The sequence below is a fragment of the Mustela nigripes genome, chromosome 5 (genome assembly GCF_022355385.1).
Source record: "Mustela nigripes isolate SB6536 chromosome 5, MUSNIG.SB6536, whole genome shotgun sequence".
In the NCBI taxonomy this organism is placed as follows: domain Eukaryota; kingdom Metazoa; phylum Chordata; class Mammalia; order Carnivora; family Mustelidae; genus Mustela; species Mustela nigripes.
In genome coordinates this window covers 129,192,625-129,213,172 of record NC_081561.1, presented here as the reverse complement: position 1 = coordinate 129,213,172, position 20,548 = coordinate 129,192,625, and the positions used below count along the sequence as shown (strand labels likewise).

The following is a 20,548-nucleotide window of genomic DNA, read 5'->3' as shown; positions in this document are numbered from 1 at the left end:
GCAAATAAAAAAATCATTACAAGTCAAGGGAGAGATGACAGAAGAAAGAAAAAGCTTTATATCTTAGTAAGTATAATGGCACTTTTTTCTTGCTTTTTGAACAAGGGACTCTACATTTTTCCTTTTACTCTGGGCTGAGCAAATTACGTACCTGGCCGTGACTGAGCTAGTTTAAGCAGAAACGGATTAAAGGACAGTGTTTAGCTTACAGTTCTCTTGACAGAAGCAGGCTTGGATAATACTTAGCTAGAAACAACATCCAGGAAAAACCAAACCAAACCAGGAAGAACACTCATCCCATAACACAGGGTTATTCTACGGAAACTCATCCCAACACCGCCAGCCAGTCAGCACCTATCAGTCTAAAAATGGATGTGAGAACTCTTCCCCCAGCTACTCAGAAGAACCAAATATGGCCACCATGGTGTTAGTCAGAAAATCCCACCTCCCTGAGTGTAGTTGAGGCATCACGTTGCTCACCTTCACCTAAGACTTGAATGGGTGCATCTGATATTGGAAATTAGGTCAAAGGTACTGATATGCTGAAGCCGGCTGTTGATTGTTAGCATCTTTTCCAACTAATTCCACATTCGGTGAAGTCATTTTGGTAGCTTGGGAGTAGTCGTGCCATGAAGATTGGCCAATGCTATGAATCAGTTTTTCCCTCCCCCAGCCATTAGTAAACATTGACCAGCACACCGTCATTGAGCTGCAAGCAGCACTCCAGCTGCAAGGGAGTCTAGAAATTGTAGTTTTAATTTTCTAGCTTCTAAAGTGCAGGAAAGCAAGCTAGAAGGGGACTGGATGAGTTTTGGGTAAGCCATCCTATAACTTGATTATGGCAGCTATTGCCTTCTGTTCTAGATTATAAATTGCTATAGGCAATTTATATATATAAAATTTATATATAGCTATATATATAAGTTTATATATAAACATTTATAAATTTTAAATTGCTAATTGGCAAATACTAATAGACATTCAACAGTAGTACAGTAGTACAGAAGTTTGGAGAGGTTTTTACTAAAAGCATGACATGATGAGTATAGGTCACTAGACTTAAAGAGATAAAATGTCAATTGAGATAACTAAAATACATTTTTATGATGCTAGACTATATACTCTGTAAGAGTAGGGACCACGTCTGTTTTGTCTCACTATATCTCAAATCAACCAGGAAAAAGAAGCCATTCAATGGTAACAACAACAAACACCTAAGGATATAGAGAGTTCAATTTTGGCATTTCTATTATTCTGTGTAGATAAGAAATCTGCAAATGATTTTATTGACTCCTTTTAGAGGGGCTAAACCTTTGGATGTCAACAGTTTATGATGATACATTTACATATGTTATCTCATTTGATCCTGTACCATTCTGAGAAGTTAAAACAGAAATTACTATCCATTTCATAGATGAGGAAACAAACTCCAAAAAGTAAAGTGATCTTTCCAAATTCATTTAGCTAGTAAATGACGGTTTAAAATCTTCATTTCCTGACTCAAAATTACAGAACTCTTTCTTACTTATACATTTGATAGTGATTAATTAGGGAAGTATTGTCAGATTTCCAATTCGAGCATCAGCTTAAACTCAATTACATGCAGTGGACAAAATATCCTAATTTTATGCTGCAAATGTTTTTCTTCAAGAGTGAACATTCTTTCCTTGGCGTTTTGGAAAGATTTGAATTGTGGTTGCAATTGTCTTTTCTTTGTCAATGATGTTGATTCAAGAGGTAGGGGGAAGGAAACCCTGTTCTAGAAATAGCTAATCCATGAAATTTGATGGTTTTATCTTTTTCTAGTTAGGAATAGTGTAATTTAAATATTATGGATGTATTTGGATTATAATATAGTACAGGGACACTCAATTTTATATTACTTTAGAGTCATGAACGGTGGATGAGGTTGCTAATACAGATTTCCAGGCCTCATCCCTAAAAATGTGACTAAGAGCCAAAATATTAAAATTCAAAACTCCAGTGCCATACAATATTATAAGAATCACTGGTGTCATGCATCTGATATTCAGCGTGTACAAAAAATTTTACGAGAAAATGCACTTTAGCACAGTAATGCTATTTTAAAATCACTTCCATAGCCCTCTAAAACGTAAATCAATTTAAAAGATTCGCCTCTTAAAAATATTATGTAATTTCCTGTGTATTACAAATCTCGCTACCTATGTTTATTAGAAGCACGCTCTGAGGTTGAAAACTGCAGGCTAATTTACTGTGGTAATCAGCCTCAAATCCCTTGGAGCATAAATTCTTATTAGCATTATATGTTATGGAATTTATAGACAGCTTCTTACCAGCGATCTGTCCCTTTGAGCCTTTTGATTTTCCTATTTGAAGAACCACAATGGTTCCAAATGACGATCTCTCACACCACTTAAAATACATGGCAACCTACCAAACATTAAAATACACCTGTATCATAAATAAGTGTGAATGATCTCTATTAGGGTAGGTTGGAAATTACCGTCAAAAGTTCTTTATTCAGTGTCATATTTCGAACTGGAAACCATGGTTTCTGCTTCCTACTGCTTAAAATCTTTTTGTTGGGAAGAAACCCTTCTCTGGTTTTGTTAAGTGAAACTCTCGTTCCACGAGGAGGAAACAGAGGTCCGAAGAAACCAAATTATTTGGCCAAGGTCACACCCTATATTAGTGACCCAAGTCAGACAAAAAACCGCCTTGGTTCCAATACGATGGCCAAGCCAGCTGCTCTGTTAATACCAGTCCCCCCCCCCCCCCCCATTTCACAACTGCACTCCTATCTACCCTCCCCACTTTTTGGATAAAGTTTTTTTTTAACAGTCTTTCCCCCCCTCCTTTTGCTTTTATGCCTTTGGGTTAAACCTCAAAAAACAGTTAATGAATAACACTGGGTATCCACATCTAACGCGGTGACTTTCACGGACCTCTTTTTTTTTTTTTTTTGGCGGAACATTTCTCTGAAAGGCTCTTAATCCCGGATTCTGCCGGGGGAGGGAGAAGGGGAGGGAGGTCACCCAGGGCGGACAAGTCCTAACATGTACACGCGCGCGCTCGGGACGCAGCCTGCAGAGCCAAAGAGGAAACCAAGGAAGGATCTCTTAGGGCGGGAGAAAAACATCGTGCTGGGAAATCCCTGAGCACGGATCCGCCAAGCCCTAGCAACGCTAAGCAGAGCCGAGCGCGAATAAATCCCTTTTGGTGGCCAAGCGCAGACACTGCAGCACCGCGTAGTGGGAGGGGCTCGGCGGCTCGAGCCTCACGAACGGGAGGGAGCGCCCGGGCCGCCCTTTTATAGGCCGGAGCCCGCGCTCGCGCGCCCCCGCCCCTCGCACCGCCCCCGGGCCACGCGCGGAGCCGCGGCGATACCTGAGAAGGGCCGGCAGCGTCCGCGCCCCGCCCCGCCCGTTCCGCCGCCCGCCCGCCCTCCCGCGAGGCCGCGGCGGCACGAGATCTGCGCCTCGCCTCCCTCCCCCCGCGGGCGGGTTTTCTTACCTTGTAAAAAGCCGTCTCCGCGACTGCCCCCGCCTCCTCCGCACGATGTGAAATGGCGGTCGGCTAGGCGAGCGCGAGCACCGCAGCTCCGGCCAATCCGGCCTAGCCGCCAAACGGCCCCGAACACTGGCGGCCCCACTCCCCCAAGCCGCTGGGAGCCCATCCATGACATCGGCGCTCCGCCCCCCCCCCCCCCCCCGCCCCACTGCCCCCACCCAGGTGGCCGTGCCCACCGGCCGAGTCATCGATTCTCCGCGCCAGGCGCGGTCCCCGCTTTCCACCAGCCTCCTCCCTCGCTGCGAGCCTGGGGGAGGGGGAGAAAACACCTTCTCGGCCCCCACCCGGGTGTCCCGCTCGGGTGCCCGCCCCGCTCCCTCCCTTTCCCGCCGCGTCCCCTCCCCCAACTACTCGCCGCCCTCCGCCACACACACAACCCCCTTCTCCCCTCCCCCAGTGGTTGCGTCCGTGACATCATCATCATGGCAACAAGAGCTGCAGCCTGGGACGGAGGAGCCCGTGTGATTCCCGGCGGCGGCGGCAGTGGCGGCAGCACCAGCACCGACGAAAGCGCCAGGGCTTCTCTCCTGTTGCCCCTCGCCGGGTGCTCCTGAGGAGGCGGCGGCAGCAGTGCCCACGCCGCCCCGCCCGCCGCCGCCGCTCACGGTTTCCGTGTGTGCGAGGGGAGGGGGCCGAGCCGAAGCAGGGAGGGGGCGCCGCCGCCGCTGCTGTGGGGCCGTCGCTGCGGAAGAAGCCGCCGCCGCCGCCGCTGCTGCTGCTGCTGCTGCCAGATCGCTCGTGAAGAGGAGGCGGTGGCGGCGGCGGCGAACATGTTTTCAGTGAGGATAGTGACTGCCGACTACTACATGGCCAGCCCGCTGCAGGGGCTGGATATCTGCCAATCCCCCCTCACCCAGGCCCCTGTCAAGAAGGTGCCCGTGGTGCGAGTCTTCGGAGCGACCCCGGCAGGTAAGCGGGCGCGGGGCGCGGGCGGGAGCCGGCGGGGCGCCCGGGCTGCCCTCCCGGCCGCGCACACGCGCGCACGCCGCCGGCCTTCGGTGTATCGCTGCCGCCTCTTTCCTCCCCTCCGCCCTCGTCGCCTTTTCCCGGGTGCGTGACAAGAGGCGCAAAAATGTGGGTCCGCGCGAGCGTTGCGCCCCCTCCTCCCCGGACAGGGAGGCGGCGGGCGCCGAGTGTTTACAGCGCGTGCGGCGGTCGGGAGCCGGGTCGGGACTCCCCGTCTCGGGCCGGGGGGGAAGCGAGCGCCCGCGAACCGCGCTCTGACCCAGGACGATGGGCCAGGTGGCCGCGCGCCATGTCCTCCGTGCACCGGTTCACAGAGCCCCGCTCTGAGCTCTGTCGCTGGTGGGACTGCGGACACCCCCCTCTCCACCCCCCTACCCCCACCCCCTCCGCGTCTCCCAAATGTCCTTTCTGGAAATGGCTTTAAGAGGAAGGAGTAAGTGTCAGCTCTCTGTGTTCAGTCTCTCCTCCTCGCGCCAGCGCTCTCCTCTGCCCCTTCCGGAGATGCCGCGGGGCTGGAGAGTGGCGCCTTAGGGCCAAATAAGCTTTCTCATTGAAGTGACCATGTGGTTCCGCTGTGAGTGCAGGTCGTGACTCCTTGGAGTCTGAGCCTCAGTGTCGGGGCACGGGGCAGCATCCTCCGGTGCACTGGCTGTGAGGGGAACGTGGATCCATGGAAGTAGGAAATGTGCGTTTGTTGCCCACGTAAAACCTCTCACTCAATAGCGTGAATTTCTTAAGAGGCGCGGCTAAACTCAGCAACGCAAACATTTAGAAATGCCCCTATGCTGAGTTATGGTACTGCATTTTACACTCACGTATCTTTAAAATAAAAACTGTTATTGATGAACGAGTGGGGTGGGGAGACAGCAGTGACAGAAGCTACCTTCTCAAAAGTTCCTAGGGATTTGTGATTATATGAATAGGCAGTGGCCAAATTTACAAGGTTTTGAATTGTGGTTTTCTACATGTCTTGAACTGCCTACGTGAAATTATGGAGCTGCCTCGTAGAAGGGGATGCTCTTACCTCTAGTTGTGTGTTGCCCTATGGGATTTTAGATAGCCATTTCCCACTTGATGCTCCTTGCCCTAATCACTATTCATCTTAGGACTACTGTTTCTGTGCACTACCAAGATAATAACCCTTTTTCAGACACAAGCACTCATTTTCAGGCAGTTATCTTTTTAATGTAAATTCCCTTTGTTAAAAATTTCTGTGTTGTTAGTGAGATTTGATACAGTATTCCTTTTTAAAATAATGAGAACGGTTTTGATGGCAGGGACCTGGTGAAATGGGAAATTTGAGTGCTGTTAATTTTATGAAAGTATAACACCTGAAACTTTAGAGGCTGGAAAATAGAGGCAATAAAGTTCTGAAGGATAGATTTTCTGCCCTTTTAAATATATTGGTGCTGTCTTTTGTTTCTAATTGGAATTTCAGTGTAATATACAGTTTGTTCTCACTTCAAGTACAGAGGAAGAATAAGAGTGACGTTGATATAGCTCTGTTGAGACAGATTTCCGAATTCTAAAGGGACATGCTAATAGGATATTCTGTGGCATTTCTAGGTATTAAAGTTTGCATGGTTTGGATTACTTCTCTAACACATAGTACCCCCTCCCCCGCCAAGTCACTGAGTTTGTGTCCCTGGATGATTTTCAGGCTGTGTTATAGAAAAGTTTTGTTTGTGGAATAGGTGAATTTCACTGTGAACTAGCAGTAATTCTATAAAGTGAGAAAATATTTTTTAAATGATAAAGATGATGAGGGACTTTTGTGTTTTTCAATATAAAAAAAAACAGACACGGACTCTCTGATAAATATTCATTTTTTCCCTTCTCTTACATTAGATTACAAGCCCCCTCCTTTAAAAAAAACTTCAAAAAGTATATTTTGAAATGTAGAATGTAAATGAATATGGATGACTTTTTTTGTACATACATTGAAGGATCGAAGCTTGATACAAAGAAACTGAAACTTAAGATTGTTAAGTATCAGATTGAGTTTACTGTAAGTATAGTTCTCAGTGTCACACATAAAAATTTCCTGTTTCTTCATGTGAAAAAATTTAAAGTCACTGGCATACATTTAGAGCTTAGAGCATTCAGCAGTCAAGCCAGCATTTTTAATGTGTTAGAAACTCCCAGTAAATTTAGTATTAATTAAATGTAAACAAAAACTGTACAATTATTTGCTCCTGGATTCTCTCCCCAAAGACAAGTCCACTTCACCCATTAAAATAAAACTTGAAAATAATTAAAAGGTCAATCTGACTTGGTAAAAATCTGAATGATAGAATTTTTAATGAAGACAGTTCTATTGTTTGGAAGTACAAACTATGTTTATATATTTACTAATTAGTAAAGCAAATTAATGAAAAATAATAACATGATAAAACTATGTTACATAAAGTACCATAAATGTAAGCCTTTCATATTATAAGTTGATTTTAGAAGTCCTCAATTCTTGATTTGGAGAAAAGCTGTTTTTAAACTGAGTTTGTTTTGTAAATGAGTCCTGAAAAATAGCAGAAAAAATTATTGAGTCCTGAAAAATAGCAGAAAAAACTATCTCCCAAATAAAGAGGGCATTTCATATTTGTATTATAAGTTCTGAACTGATTGGTTTCTTATGTTTTTACTAGTTCAGTTTTTCTATTCATAAAAAGTATTTTTCTGCTTTAGAAAACAGTCCGGTTGACTTCTGATTGTCCTGTGTTTTGAGGGCATATCCTGAATAATTTAAGAAGTAAATTGTCTTAGGTTTAAAAGCTCTTATATCTTGAGTTGGTGAAATTTGAAAAGGTTTTAAGAAAGTGACATATTCAAATTTGAATGGTAAATCCTGACTGATTTAATCTGTTGTTGACTGAGGATATTGATTCCTGAGAGAATCACTTAAATTTTCTTCATGTGAGTGATGGAATTATTAAAAAAAACAAAAAACAGAAAAACCTCTTCTGCTTTTCTACAGGCATTTAAAAATGTCTTGAACATTATTTTGATATAACAATGTATTAGCAATGTAACAACGTTTCCATAACTTGTTTTAATGGAAAGAAGCAAGGCTATAAATAACTAAAGCAAGCCGTGTTTTTCACTTAGATTTGAATACAGGTGTGACTGCTCTGGGAATTTACTTCAAATAAAATCCTAAGGCTTCCTCGTGAAGACCTGACTCCAGTGGGTCTGGGAGGCTGTCAGGTTTCCACATCCCAACTTTTGCTTAGTTGCTTGATGTAACTCACTTCATGTTGAGTTTAGAAAGCGCTCGGTTTTCTCAGCACCGGGTTAAACAATCATTCTTTCAAAAAGCTTTCCTGCTGAGATGCAGAGTAGGAGTAAATAGAAGAAGAGTGAGAGTGTTCACACAGCAAGTAATTAAACAAAGTAGGCCAAACAGACTATAGAGGGAGCTGCTTGTCTTTAAGATTACTGTAAGGAACTCTGCCACTCCCCCCTCTAGTCTTCCCTCAGGTAGTAAAAATTTTAGTAGATTGTTCTAGATGCTAACAGTTAAACATGAAATCAAGTTTTTCAACACGAGAAATTGATCATTTTGAAATGCTATATAAATTTATGTAGTTGCTTAATAACATCACCTTTTTGGTAAATTGGATTTTTAACTAAGTTTGAGACTAATACAGTTTTGAAAACCATAGCATTTACGAACAATTCAAATTATATCTAATTTCAACTGATTTCTCTAATAAAAGTCTTATTTGTTTATAGTCTTTTTTTTGTTAAGTCATTTAAAATATTTTAGGATCACATAATATTTATTTATGTAATTACTAGAAAGGTTTTTCAGGAGCACTACTGAGATTTAGTGATTTACTACAAACAAAATTAATGACTTTTTTAGTAAGCATTTGTAGCCCTGAGTGGCATATTTTGTTAGCTTTCTGTATTATATTTGATTTAAAATCACAATTAGTGGATCAGAGGATGAAGCGCAGGACCCTCTTAAATCTAGACGCAGTAGAATCTGGTAATAGTGATTGGGTTCATTCAGTGAACACTTAATGAGAACCTACTATGTATATTGAACTATTTTTGGTGTCGTTATGAACAACTTTTACTCTCTAGACTCTCACAATATAGGAGAGATGACATCTAAAATGTAAGTCATAGTTTGATTGGAGTATGACAGAAATGTGTGTAAGAAAAGCAAGGACTCCAAGGAGGACATGTCAGTGACCAACTAGCAGGCAAAAAGGGGAGTCAGGGAAGGCTTCATGAAGGAAGTATGGATTAAGTCATTTTTAAGGAATTTGAAAATTCTGATAGAGGAACAGATACAAGGTAATTCACAAAGAGAAAACTGCTCTTGGCAGGGCAGCTTGGCAATACATATCATAATCCTTGAAATGTTTTTTGACCCAATAATTCTAGTTTTAGGGATTTTAATCTATGAGTGTAAATCTTTTGGCAAATCTGATTATCTTTTGAATCCATCTACTTCTTTTCATTATCCATCACCACCCTAGTCTAAACTACTAGCATTTTTGGATGCATTTACAGTAGCCTCCTAATCTTGGCCTACCCCAATCCACTCTATTCCCTTCTAATCTGTTTTCTACACTGTAATCAGAGGGATCTTTTCAAAACGCAAACCTGATTATATCACCCTACTACTTGATATGCTTCAGTAGCTTTCCATTGCATTTAGATAAGGACAAAGCTACATGTCTTATGTGGTGGCGTCTACATGTCTTACAAGGTCTTTCATATAGTCTGGCCCCTACCTTTCTATCTAGTCATGGCTTGAGCCATGTTCTTCTTGCCTTGCTCTTTGTGTTCCAGCCATATTGGCCTTATTTCAGTCCCTGTTCTTGCCATGCTCCCTTCCACAATAAGGCCTTTATACCTGCTGTTCCCTCTGCCTAGAATGTTTTTCTTTTTCCTTCACCTAAACTCTGATTTATCTTTCCTCAGGGAAGCCTTCCCTATCATAGACTCTCAAAACTCCATAAGCTCTCCTTCATAACACTTGCTGTAATTGTAATTTTATATATGTTGGAGATTAATGTCTGTTTTTCCCAATAACCTCCATAAATGCTGGTAATGTGTTCATTTTTGCTCACCATTATACAGTCAGTACTTAACCACAGTGCTTGAAAATCAAGCATTTTTGCAAGAATTAATCAGTAGATGATAGTCATCAACAGGGCACAACCTCAGATATTCAACAGTTGGGAAATGGTTACATAAACTGGACATATTCATGTGGTAGAATTTATGTCATTAACATTTTAGAAGAATAAATAATATAGGACTGCTAAGTATGTTGTGTGAAAAAATGAGTTTGCACAATAGTCATTTATTAAAATACAGAAAAAGTACATAAATATGTAAAGGTTGGTTATCTCTGAGAGGTGTGTTTTTAATTTTTTAGATTTTCTTATAGAGAGAATATATTGATTTGGTAATTTGAGAGAAAACTGTGTACAAAATTAATGAAAAGCTGGCTTTCTAGGTATATTTCAGAAATACAACAAAAGAGACTTGAAGTTCATACTGGGCTCCAAAATAAGTATCTGCCCAAATGCATGATTAGGTGATGATAGCATTGAACTTGATTAGGTAAATTCAATTTAGTAACTGCAGAATGATTCTTACATTAAAGCAAGCCAGTAATTTCTGGCATTTTAAAAAATTACTATTATACCCATTCATATGTAGCAGATTTTAATTTTAAAATGTTTTGAAAAGTAGTTCCGTTTTAGCATATAGCAAGAATGAAACAGAGTGGAGGCCAGAAATTAACTTAAATATAAATAAAATTTACTTTGTGAAAATGGATGCTACCCTTACCTATTAGTATGGAAAAAATTATTTAATACTGGAAAATAAAAGTTGACTTCCAGTTGAATCAGAAGATTTAAATGTATAAACAAAACAACATAAGATAATTATTTTTAATATAATCTAGGAATGGGAAAGACTTTTCAAAGTATAAAACAGAACTGGAACCTGGTTGGTTATCTTTACAACATAAAAAATAAATTCTGTATGGAGAAAAAAATCGAAGTTAAAAGAAACAGACTAGTAAAACTTACTTGTACACTCTTCACAAAGGCTAATGTCCTCTTAATATACAAAGAGCTCCTAGAAAATGATCTAGTAGACAAAATGAGTGAAGAGAATTCATATGAAAAGGTGTGTAATTTTATTTATAAAGGACATGTAAATTAAAGCTACAACATACTGTTTATCATCTATCAAATTAGGAACAATTGATTACATAGTATAATGGAGAGAATGAGAGGAAGGGGAAATGGGCATTCTCATATTGCTGGTGGGAATATAAAATGTTCCATTTTCTATGGAAAGCAATTTGGAAATCATTTTCAAAATTAAAGATATACATATATTTTGATCTAGCAATTTCATTCAAGGATTTTGTCCTCAAATATTTTATATATGTGTTAAATGAACATGTAAGAATATTTGTGGCAGCATTGTTTGTCATTGCAAAAAATTGGAAACAACCTAAACATAAATCAGTTAGGGAAGTGGTTAAGTAGATAATGGTATATCTATTCAATAGAATACTAGGCAACCCTTAAAGTAAAGAAGCAACACATGTGTACTACAGTGGTGCCCTGTCTAAGATATATTAAGAGAAAAAAAAGCAACATGTAAGACTCCATGTATGGTATGCTGCCATTTGTGTGGTTTAAAAAGTTATATATATAAAATATATATGTACATGTATGTGTGTATGTATGTAAATATCAAAGGATATGTGAGAGTTTGGTAACAGTGGTTGCCTCCATTGAAGGGAACTGGTGGCCTAGAGGACAAAGGTGAGAGACTGAATTTTTTTTTTTTTTTTTTTTTTAGTATAATGTTTTGTTATTTTGGATTTTTTTTTTTTTTTACCATGTACATGTGATACCTATTCAGAGTTAGTGGTGTGTGTTTGTTTTTTAAGTTGTGTTTGAAGGAATTGGTAAAGAGGAGCAAAAACCAAAGGCTGTAATAGTTGTGAGCAGTTATCAAATGATTACTGCAATACTGTTTAATTTTAGATTTTGCTAGAGGTCTTCTAATTCAGAGTTTCGTAGTGATACATGGTTCACTGGAGGGAGGCTCTCGCAGAGTGGGGTCTAAAGGAAGGCTGTGGGGTTCCTTTAAGCAAGTAATGTCATGAGCAGTAACCTGAAGTTACTGCTTTGGATATTTTTAGTGCATTAAAGGAGGTGCTTTATTACTTGGAATCTACTTCAGCTGGCCACAGAGTATGCAGCTACCTCTTGTGGAGAAGGGATCATGGAGCTACCGTTGGAATTTATATTCTGGGTGCCTGAGGAGCATGTTACACAGCGCAAGGTGTAGCCCAATGACAATGAAAGCACAGGGTAGCAGGGATGTTGGTTGCCCTGGGGAGCCCAGCTCTAGGCCTGAATTTCTGTATTTACTGTATTGGATCTCCTAGTCACATGCATCTGATGTGTTATTTAGCTTCCTGCAAGGTGGCTACCTAATAGTGCATGTATGTCCTGCAAAAATAAACATCACTGTTATTTAAAAATATTATTCCTGATGTGAAAAAGGTTGATTTTGAAATCCATTCATATTATTACAAACCTCATTTAAATTTTAATTTTCTTCTATAATTATATAAAGAACATATGATGAATTCTTTTCACCAAGCACCATGTTGATGCTTCCAAATGACCTTCTTGTGCTGAACAAATACTATTTACAATGTGAAAAAGGTTGGGAAACACTATTCTGGTCAAATCATTTTCATTTTATATAAAGAGAACTGAAATCTAGATAGGTGAGCTCAGGGATTGGTCCATTGTCCTATAAGTTGACTATGTGGGGTAGGGGTGAAAACTAATGATCTTGACTCTTAACTCTCACTACTTCACACTGTCCCCCCAGACATGAGGGAAAATTAGAAGAAGGCATTGGTAATAGAAAGGTGAATATACTGACCCTTGGAAGAATTGTTAGAAGACCTGCATGTACACAGTTTAGAAATCCTTAAGGGCCTACTGTGTGTAATAGTGCTTAGAATCTTCCTGTAGAATAGGTTGTAGTGGGATTTGTTTTATGATGAGGTTTAAGGAGGTCGGGGTTAAACAGATTTCAAAGGATGTTATCAGTAGCCCTAGACATTTCAAAGAAATACTCAGCAACTTACTGAGATATGGGATATGGTATGTTGTATGTTACTTTGGCACCTGGCTGCCATTTTAATACCGCAGTGATACTAAATAAGAGAGGAAGGAGTGGGAGTTAAGGTACAGTGAACTTTGGGTAAAATGTGTATAACTTACAGTTTCCAGGTAAGATATAGATAGGGCAGGAGTAGGTGTTTTAGGCAATTAAAACAATTCCACTGTTTAAACATAAAGTATATACATTTTTGAGACTAAAATTATAAGTAAAAATAAAATCTTCTTAATAACGGTCTAGTTAACCTTTTGGTGTGTTGGTGGGTTTTTTTGTTGTTTTTTGTTCTTGTTCTTTTTGTCATTTAAGTTTTTCAGATGACCTTCTGTGTTTCTTCCAGTTCTTTAGCTTTTTAAATATTTCTTTTTTTTTTTTTCAGTGAAAAATATTTTGTTGCTTAATTAGTATTGGCAAACTGGACTGTTTTCTGCAGCAGAAATTGAATGTATGCCTAGCAAAGTAAATTCTGAGAAAAAAGGGTAGTAATTGTCATTGTAAATGTTAGGGTTTTTTTTTTTTTTTTTTTGGTCCAATTCTCTTTTCTTTTTAGACAATTGTTGTGGGAAAAACTAAGAATTTGAGGCCAATTTCCTTGGAGAGTTATTTAATTTTCTTTGGGCTGAGAGAGCATTTACTATATAAACGATTCAAATAATACAAGAAAGCGTGTTACCTCAAAAGTGCTTGTGTAATAAATAACAATATAACAAGAATTTTCTATTTTTCTTCCATTTATTACAATTGCCAAGGAAGTATAACCATAATTTTAAAAATATCTTATTTTGCGTATATATTTACACTTCAAAGTAATTTATATATTAAATTAGTTTTTGTTTGAGATGGTGAAATGAAAGGTTTTGTAAGTAAGAATACATGTTGATATGTGAAAAAATGTGAAGTTAAAACATGTTGGCATACTCCTAGTTTCTCAGAACAAGAAAATGACTAATCTAAATTTCATTTCAGAATAAAAACCAAGACAAGCCACATAAAAGCAACCTAAAAATTAAACTGTCATCATATTATTTGTTTTAAAACTATGGAATAATATATCTGAGGAAGATTTCTCTCAAAATTGTTTTTCTCAATTTCAAGTAAGTAATTTATTTTGGTTAATATATTGGGGATGAGGGGGGTTGGGGGTAAGCCTTGGCATTGAAGTTGAAAAATCCTACTCATCCTTAAAGTAACAACTCAGATATTAACCTCTTTAAAGCCTTTTGTGACTCCTTTGCCCATTCCCAAAAGGTTATCTCTTTGGATTCCCATAGTCTTAGCCCCCTTTTGCATTGCTGATAAAGGACTTAACACAGGTAGTGTTATATATGTTTGTAGGGATAGTGACATGGCACCCTTGTGTGCCTCCCTGCCCACGCCCCCCCCCCCAGCCCTTCTGCTTCTGTTGAGGGACCTTGGTCAAGCTAATTTCCTCCTCTGTAAAATGAGTTCTAATAATTTTCACCTCGTTGAATTATTGTGATTAAACAGTAATAAGCAAATGTGTGGCATGATATCAATATAAGTGTTACTTTCTTTACTCTTCTAACCCAGAATCTGCCACATTATTTCATGTATACTAAGCACTCTTGAATTGAAATGAAAAATGGAATTCTTGTAGCATTTATTAATTTAGGGCAAACTAAAATTACCTGCACATTGTGGTGTAAAGCTTTTTGTAGTTGGTCACTACCTCTTATGTCTTCAGGCTAGGTAATTACCTTTTAAAATACTTTTTAAAGAATTGACTTTTTAATAAATACCCATTAGGCCTGATTTTTCTTTTTTAACTATTGATGTATTTAGAGAAAGAAAAGTGTCCAGGCCTGATCTTGCCTTGAAAAAGGCCAATGTTAAGCCATCGATTCAAGGAGTAACTATAATTTTCCAATGCTGCAGATTAGGTTAAGTTTATTTCTTCTGAAAGAGCCTTATTTTCCAAAGCCTTCAGTAGTGTCTTTTTTATTAAAGATGTTGTAGAAAGTATTGAAAGTATGTGTGCCACAGATCACAAATTCGATAATTGGATTTATTGCTCCCTTGTTTTTGCCATTTGTGAATTCACAAAACACAAAAACTGAAGCCTTTGGTTTTTAAACCTATTTAGGATTGTGGAATATGGACCAAGTGAATTCATTATTGCCTGGAGTTTTGATTTCTTCACCATATTTTCCCTATCATGTGTTTTCCCAGGTTTGGTTTGGGGTCTTTTTTTTTTTTTTAATAACATTGTTTTTTTAATTTTTTCATGAAGTCATTAGATTTTCAAATTAATTTTGATAAATCACTGGTTGATGATGCTTAATGATTTTAAAATAGAAGCCAGGTTAGTCAAGACATTACTTTTGAGTCATTTTACTAACAGAGATTATAGGCCATTTATTGACCCTGTACTTATGTGTCCACTTCTAGAGTGAGTGTTTTAATCTTTATAACAACTCTATAAAATGGGTAGTATTGTCCCCATTTTACAGTTGAGGAAATGAGGCTTGGAGAGGTTAATTTACTTTTGCCTAAAATTATTCGGCATATATTTACCTCTTAGCATGTGAGGATTAAAATGAGGGAATGTGTATTAGCCTAAACCAAAGAAGCAGAGAAGCAAAATCTGAGATTTTGGAATTTGATAATCATTATTGGGACGTGACTGTGACCATGAATATATTCTTATTAACTTTTTTTGTGTGTATGATAATATACCCTGCTACTCTGTACTGAGCCTTTTTTTTCCTGAGCAATATTAAGTGTCCTCTCAAATTCATGTTCCCATTTGGACTAGATTGTTTTGTTTTATGTATATGTGCTTATAAGGTGATAATGGGACTTGACTCTAATATCAGTTTGATACAAAATATCTTTCTTTATAAGTTTAGTTTGATTAAACAAGTAGTGTATGAATATATTCTCATTGTGAAATTTAACAAACAAGTGAAACATAAATTTTCCTTAATCACCACCAATTCTATTTCCCTTTCCACTTGTATTGGTTTTTACATAACCTCCCCAAAACATAGTAGTGTAAAATAAGCTATTTGTTAACATGATTCTGGGATAGGCTCAGTTAAGGAGTTTTGCCCCTGCTAGTGGCTGGGCTGCTTATGGGGCGTAGTCAGCTAAGAGGTCAGCTAGAAGATGGTTGGTCTGGGATTGCTTCCTTCATATGTCTGGATATTGGTGTGAACTGATGGCTAGGGTCTTAGCCTCCTGGAGCTAGGGTCTCCAGTAGACCTACCTTCTACTGAAGCAGCAAGTAAAGGCAAGCCCCATATATTTTATCTTGTTCCATGGGCCAAAGCAAAACATGGTCAATCTCAGAGCAGTGTGAAAAGGGTTTCCTAAGAGTGTGTGACTCATTAGGGGACCATTATTGCAATAATCTATACCACTATTGCTGTCTGACTCATTTTTCAGGAAACATTTGTCAGTGTGTCAGTGGTCTACTCTTAAAAAAGTATAGTGTTTAAAAATGTATTCAGCAATTCAGATAAATTCCTCATTCTTGTTATATTTCATTCTCATCATTGCTCAGCATCATTCCTGGTCCCATTTAATCAACAAATATCTACTGAGCCCACACTAAGTGCACAGTAAGGTATTAGGTGAGCAGAAGATCACTGGAGCAAGATCACTGTGTTCATCATCCAAGTTTCTTAAACTTCCCTACCTATCTGCTCTATTATATGAACAGAATTCTATAAAAGCAGGCAATTTCAAGTTTTCTGAAAATGACCAACAGCCCACACAAGACAGAATATATCTTGTATACTCTATTTTTTAAATGCCTTACAAGAATATCTTCAATAGAAGAAAAAGTGTAACACAGAGGTTGTTTTGTTTTGATCTGTACTCCCACCAGCAATATGAGACTTTTTCCATCTCTTCACCAAGTTTATGTTCTCAAGTGTTTTGATCTTTGTGAATCTAATAGATAAAAACATGGATCTCAGTGGTTTTAATTTGCAGTTCTTTTATTACAAGTGAGACTGAGTATCTTTCCATATGCTTGAGAGCCATTTGTATTTCCTTTTCAATGTACTACATGTTTATCTTCTGTCCACTTTTCTTTTTTGGGTCTTGGTCTTTTGTTTATTGGTTCCAAAGAGCTCTTCATATAATAGGAAAATTGGTCTCTGAATTGACTTTCAAGTATTTTTCCCAGTTTGTTTATTCATGGGTAAATACATTTTAATTTTTTCATTTTATAAAGAACTTTTATATCTTAAATGAGGCTTTAGATCACATTTAGTTGAAGTTACCTTTAAATATTAGTCACAGGAGTAGAAGAAAAAGATCCTGACTTTATCACTTCTTATTTAGAGAACTTACCTTTAAAATGCCATAACTTAAAATGAACAGTTTCAGAAGGATCCTGTTTTTTATTCACTTTTTTCCCCTCAGTTTAGTTCTATCCTGAGACCACCCGCTTTGGGGCTATTTTTAGATGATTAGACTGTGTAGTATAGGTGGAAAAAATTCTGTGTTACTTAGAATAACTTGTTAATAATGTTGCTTTGAGTCTTGTTCAGCTTGTCCATGTGTGTACATGCGTGTGCACTTGTAATGTGTACAACACATACATATATAGTAGTAGTGGTTCAAGCTGGGCTCTAACTCATAACCTATTCAGCCAGCCTTTACCCAATCAGTCAGATAGCTGTATTAGGGTGGCTAGATTAGACTAGCCTTTACCCAGTGGGCCAAATAGAGGAAAGACAATGGACTCCGGTCTTTTTTGAGAAGACAGTAAACCTGCCCACAATCCAAACAATATCCTACATTTTAATAAGTAAGGAGCTAGAAGAGGGTAGCAGAGGCATTTGTGACCTCATCTGTAGCATCTGACATTGTGAAATACTAAAAGTTTTCACCCTTGACTTCTGTATTAAAGGGGATTAGAAAATCATGAGGCTTTGGAGATGAGTGTGTTTTGAGTCATTTAAGGTAGTTTTCAAAAGTTTTTAAAGTTGGCAAACCCTTCACAAATAATTTTACCCAGAAGCATTCAAAAACAAAAAAGAATCCTTTCATGATTTATAGTGGACAATGGTGGGCAATGGTAGAAAACCAGTTTTTGCCATGCTTTAAATTTTAATTTTTCAGAGTTGTTGAAATGTTCCTTAGGATCTGTTACATCATTGTTATCTTTATAAATGTTTCATTGACAATTAACAAGTTTTCCGGGTGGTAACTATAATTCAGTTATAGTGAGCATTTCATAATGTATATAATTGTCCAATCACTGTTGTATACCTGAAACTAGTATAATACCGTATGTCAGCTATACTTTAATTAATGCTTTCCATTTATTTGATACAAAATTGTGTGGACATACTATTTCCTTGACTGAAAGAAATGTTAACATTTCTGAGGTTGTAATACATCTTACAATATGTGCATTTAATATATTAGTTTTCCCTTTTGGGAAGTTGATATTAAACTGATGGGATATCTTCTAGATAAGAGTTCCTAAATAAAAAAAAATAGCATTTCATAATTTGTTTTCATCCTCTGTACATGTATTTCTTTATGTAATATGTCATGGAATTGAAATTGCTTCCTACTTCATTTTGTTCTTCATTTTTGCCTTGCATCTTTAATGGTTTTAACTTTGTATATTTTGATGTTGTTATTTGGCACTTAAAACTTCATAACTAATAGATCTTTTGTGGCAGTGCTTTTCAGAATACTTGTAGTAAAGAAGCAGTTTTTTCCTGATACTTCGTTAAAATACATTGAAAATGAGTTAGAAAAATTAAAAAGAGTGAAAAACCAAGAAGCAAAAACAAGCTTCCTTTTTTTTTTTTTTTTAAGATTTTATTTATTTATTTGACAGACAGAGATCACAAGTAGGCAGAGAAGCAGGCAGAGAGAGAGGAAGGGAAGCAGGCTCCCTGCTGAGCAGAGAACCCAACTCCAGCTCTGATCCCAGAACCCTGGGATCATGACCAGAGCTGAAGGCAGAGGCTTTAACCCACTGAGCCACCCAGGCACCCCCTTTTTTTTATTATTATATTAAACAGGTATACAGTTCCGCTGTCAGATTGCTGTAACAGTTTCTAAATGCTTGCTTTCAAGTTTTATACTTGTCTTGTTCCAGACCTTTAACAGCTAGTTAATGGACCATGTTTGAGTAGTTCTGTAAACATCCTTTTTTCGATTTAAAGAGACCCTTTAATTCCTTTCTTCTTGAATCCTATTTCTTGACCCATATCAAAATTGTTACTCCTATTTCCATGATACTGTCATTGCCTGTCATTATTTTTAATCTTTTTTATGTCATTTCATTTTTTCAATCCCATCTGAGGATCTTTCTGATCGGCTTCTAAACAATAAAAATTTGTTATAATTGATTTTTTCTTCTGTAATTTTATATTTTAATAATTTTGTTCTTTCCTTTGCTCTTTGCAATATTAGACTGTTTTGTGTGTTTTTAAAATAGGTGTAGAAATCATTTTAGAAGCTTATATATAGAAATGTAGTTGTAATTACAAAATTTAAGAACAATTCAAAAATATTTTCTTTAATGTAATAAAAGGAATTTAGCTTATTTTATTGTTTTACGCTCTCAGCTTCTCAAGTAATCTTTAAAACTAACCTATAAATGTTGCATAAACTGTGTATCTTCTCTTTCAAAAACTTTTAAGCTTCTGTATTAAATTTCAACGGAATAATTTGGACTCTACATACTAATTTGGTATAGAGTACCACCACTAATCTGTTTACACCATACCTTTTATACCCATGCTTGAGTTCCAATTTTAATTTCCCTCTTTTGGTTGCCACAAATATGTTTTTAGGAATATTTTTCAGGAGATATTCATGTGGATTACTTTGTCTGAACCCTTGAATATCTGAAAATGGCTCTTGTTGCATGAATGTGTTAATGACAGCACGACTCAATGTGGTATTCATGTGTCCCAGACTTTTCCTTTATAATTCTCTAGCCATTATTCTGGTCTCTTTTACTTTTGACTGGGACAAGAAAGACCTTTTGATGTAGAAGTGCTGGTGCTTTTCATTTTGGGAATAATTCTTCTTTTATACCTTTGAATATTGCTTACATTCCATTTGTTAAGTTTTTTTTAATTAAATAACTTATTGGTGGACTGGTTCATATTTCTTTTTTATACTGGTCTTTTTCCTTATTTTTAACTTTGTTTTTTTTACATTCTTGGTGAACATTTTTATTTTCATCATCTACTTTACTGATAGGTTTTTTTGCAATATTGATTATTTCTCATCTCCAGTGTGGAGTTTAATTTTGTTGTTTATTCCTTTCTTTTTTCTTATTGGTTAGAGTTCCATAGGTTTATATCTTACTCTGCATATGTCTCTTGTGTCTTTAGTCCTTCCTGGTCTTTTTAATTGATCATCTTTCCTTATAAAATATGTTTTACAAGAACTTCATTTTCTTGTCTTTTACTGAGACACACAGCAGATACTTTCTTTATTTCTTCTGTTTCCTAATATAAATTATTACAGATTCTTTTCATTGACAATTTAAGGATGTTTTATCCATGCTGCTGAATATTTGTATAGGTCCCATGCTATCCACCAAATGAACAAGAGGCTATTTATCCATTCCTGGTGTTTGCCAGGAGGCAGAGTATGGAAAGTCCACTTAGTTGTCTTTGTTTTCTTCTAACTGATACAATTGCTCTTCCAGATACATAGAATTAATAATTGTGCACAACCCACTGAGATTAAAGCATTCATCCCATGTGCCTCTACTGGGTTGAGGTTTCGTTTTTCCCTGCACATCTCACTGCACATCCTCTCTGTTATGTGGAAGAGAATTTACTCCTAGATAACATGAAATAGGTTTTTTTTTTTTTTTTTCATT

General features: G+C 37.8%; 1 protein-coding gene across 3 annotated transcripts in view; it reads left to right on the top strand.

Annotated features, from left to right (window-relative positions):
- Positions 1-3,951: 3,951 nt before the first annotated feature.
- REV3L (REV3 like, DNA directed polymerase zeta catalytic subunit) overlaps positions 3,952-20,548 on the top strand; it is a 184,304-nt gene continuing 167,707 nt past the window's right edge. The window contains exon 1 of one of the 3 annotated variants that reach the window (XM_059401214.1): positions 3,952-4,461. In XM_059401214.1, coding sequence (XP_059257197.1) covers positions 4,323-4,461 — 139 coding nt within the window. In that variant the 5' untranslated portion in view covers positions 3,952-4,322. Of the gene's footprint in view, positions 4,462-13,681; positions 13,803-20,548 lie in introns of those variants that run through there. The other 2 variants (XM_059401212.1, XM_059401213.1) reach the window with 2 other exon arrangements.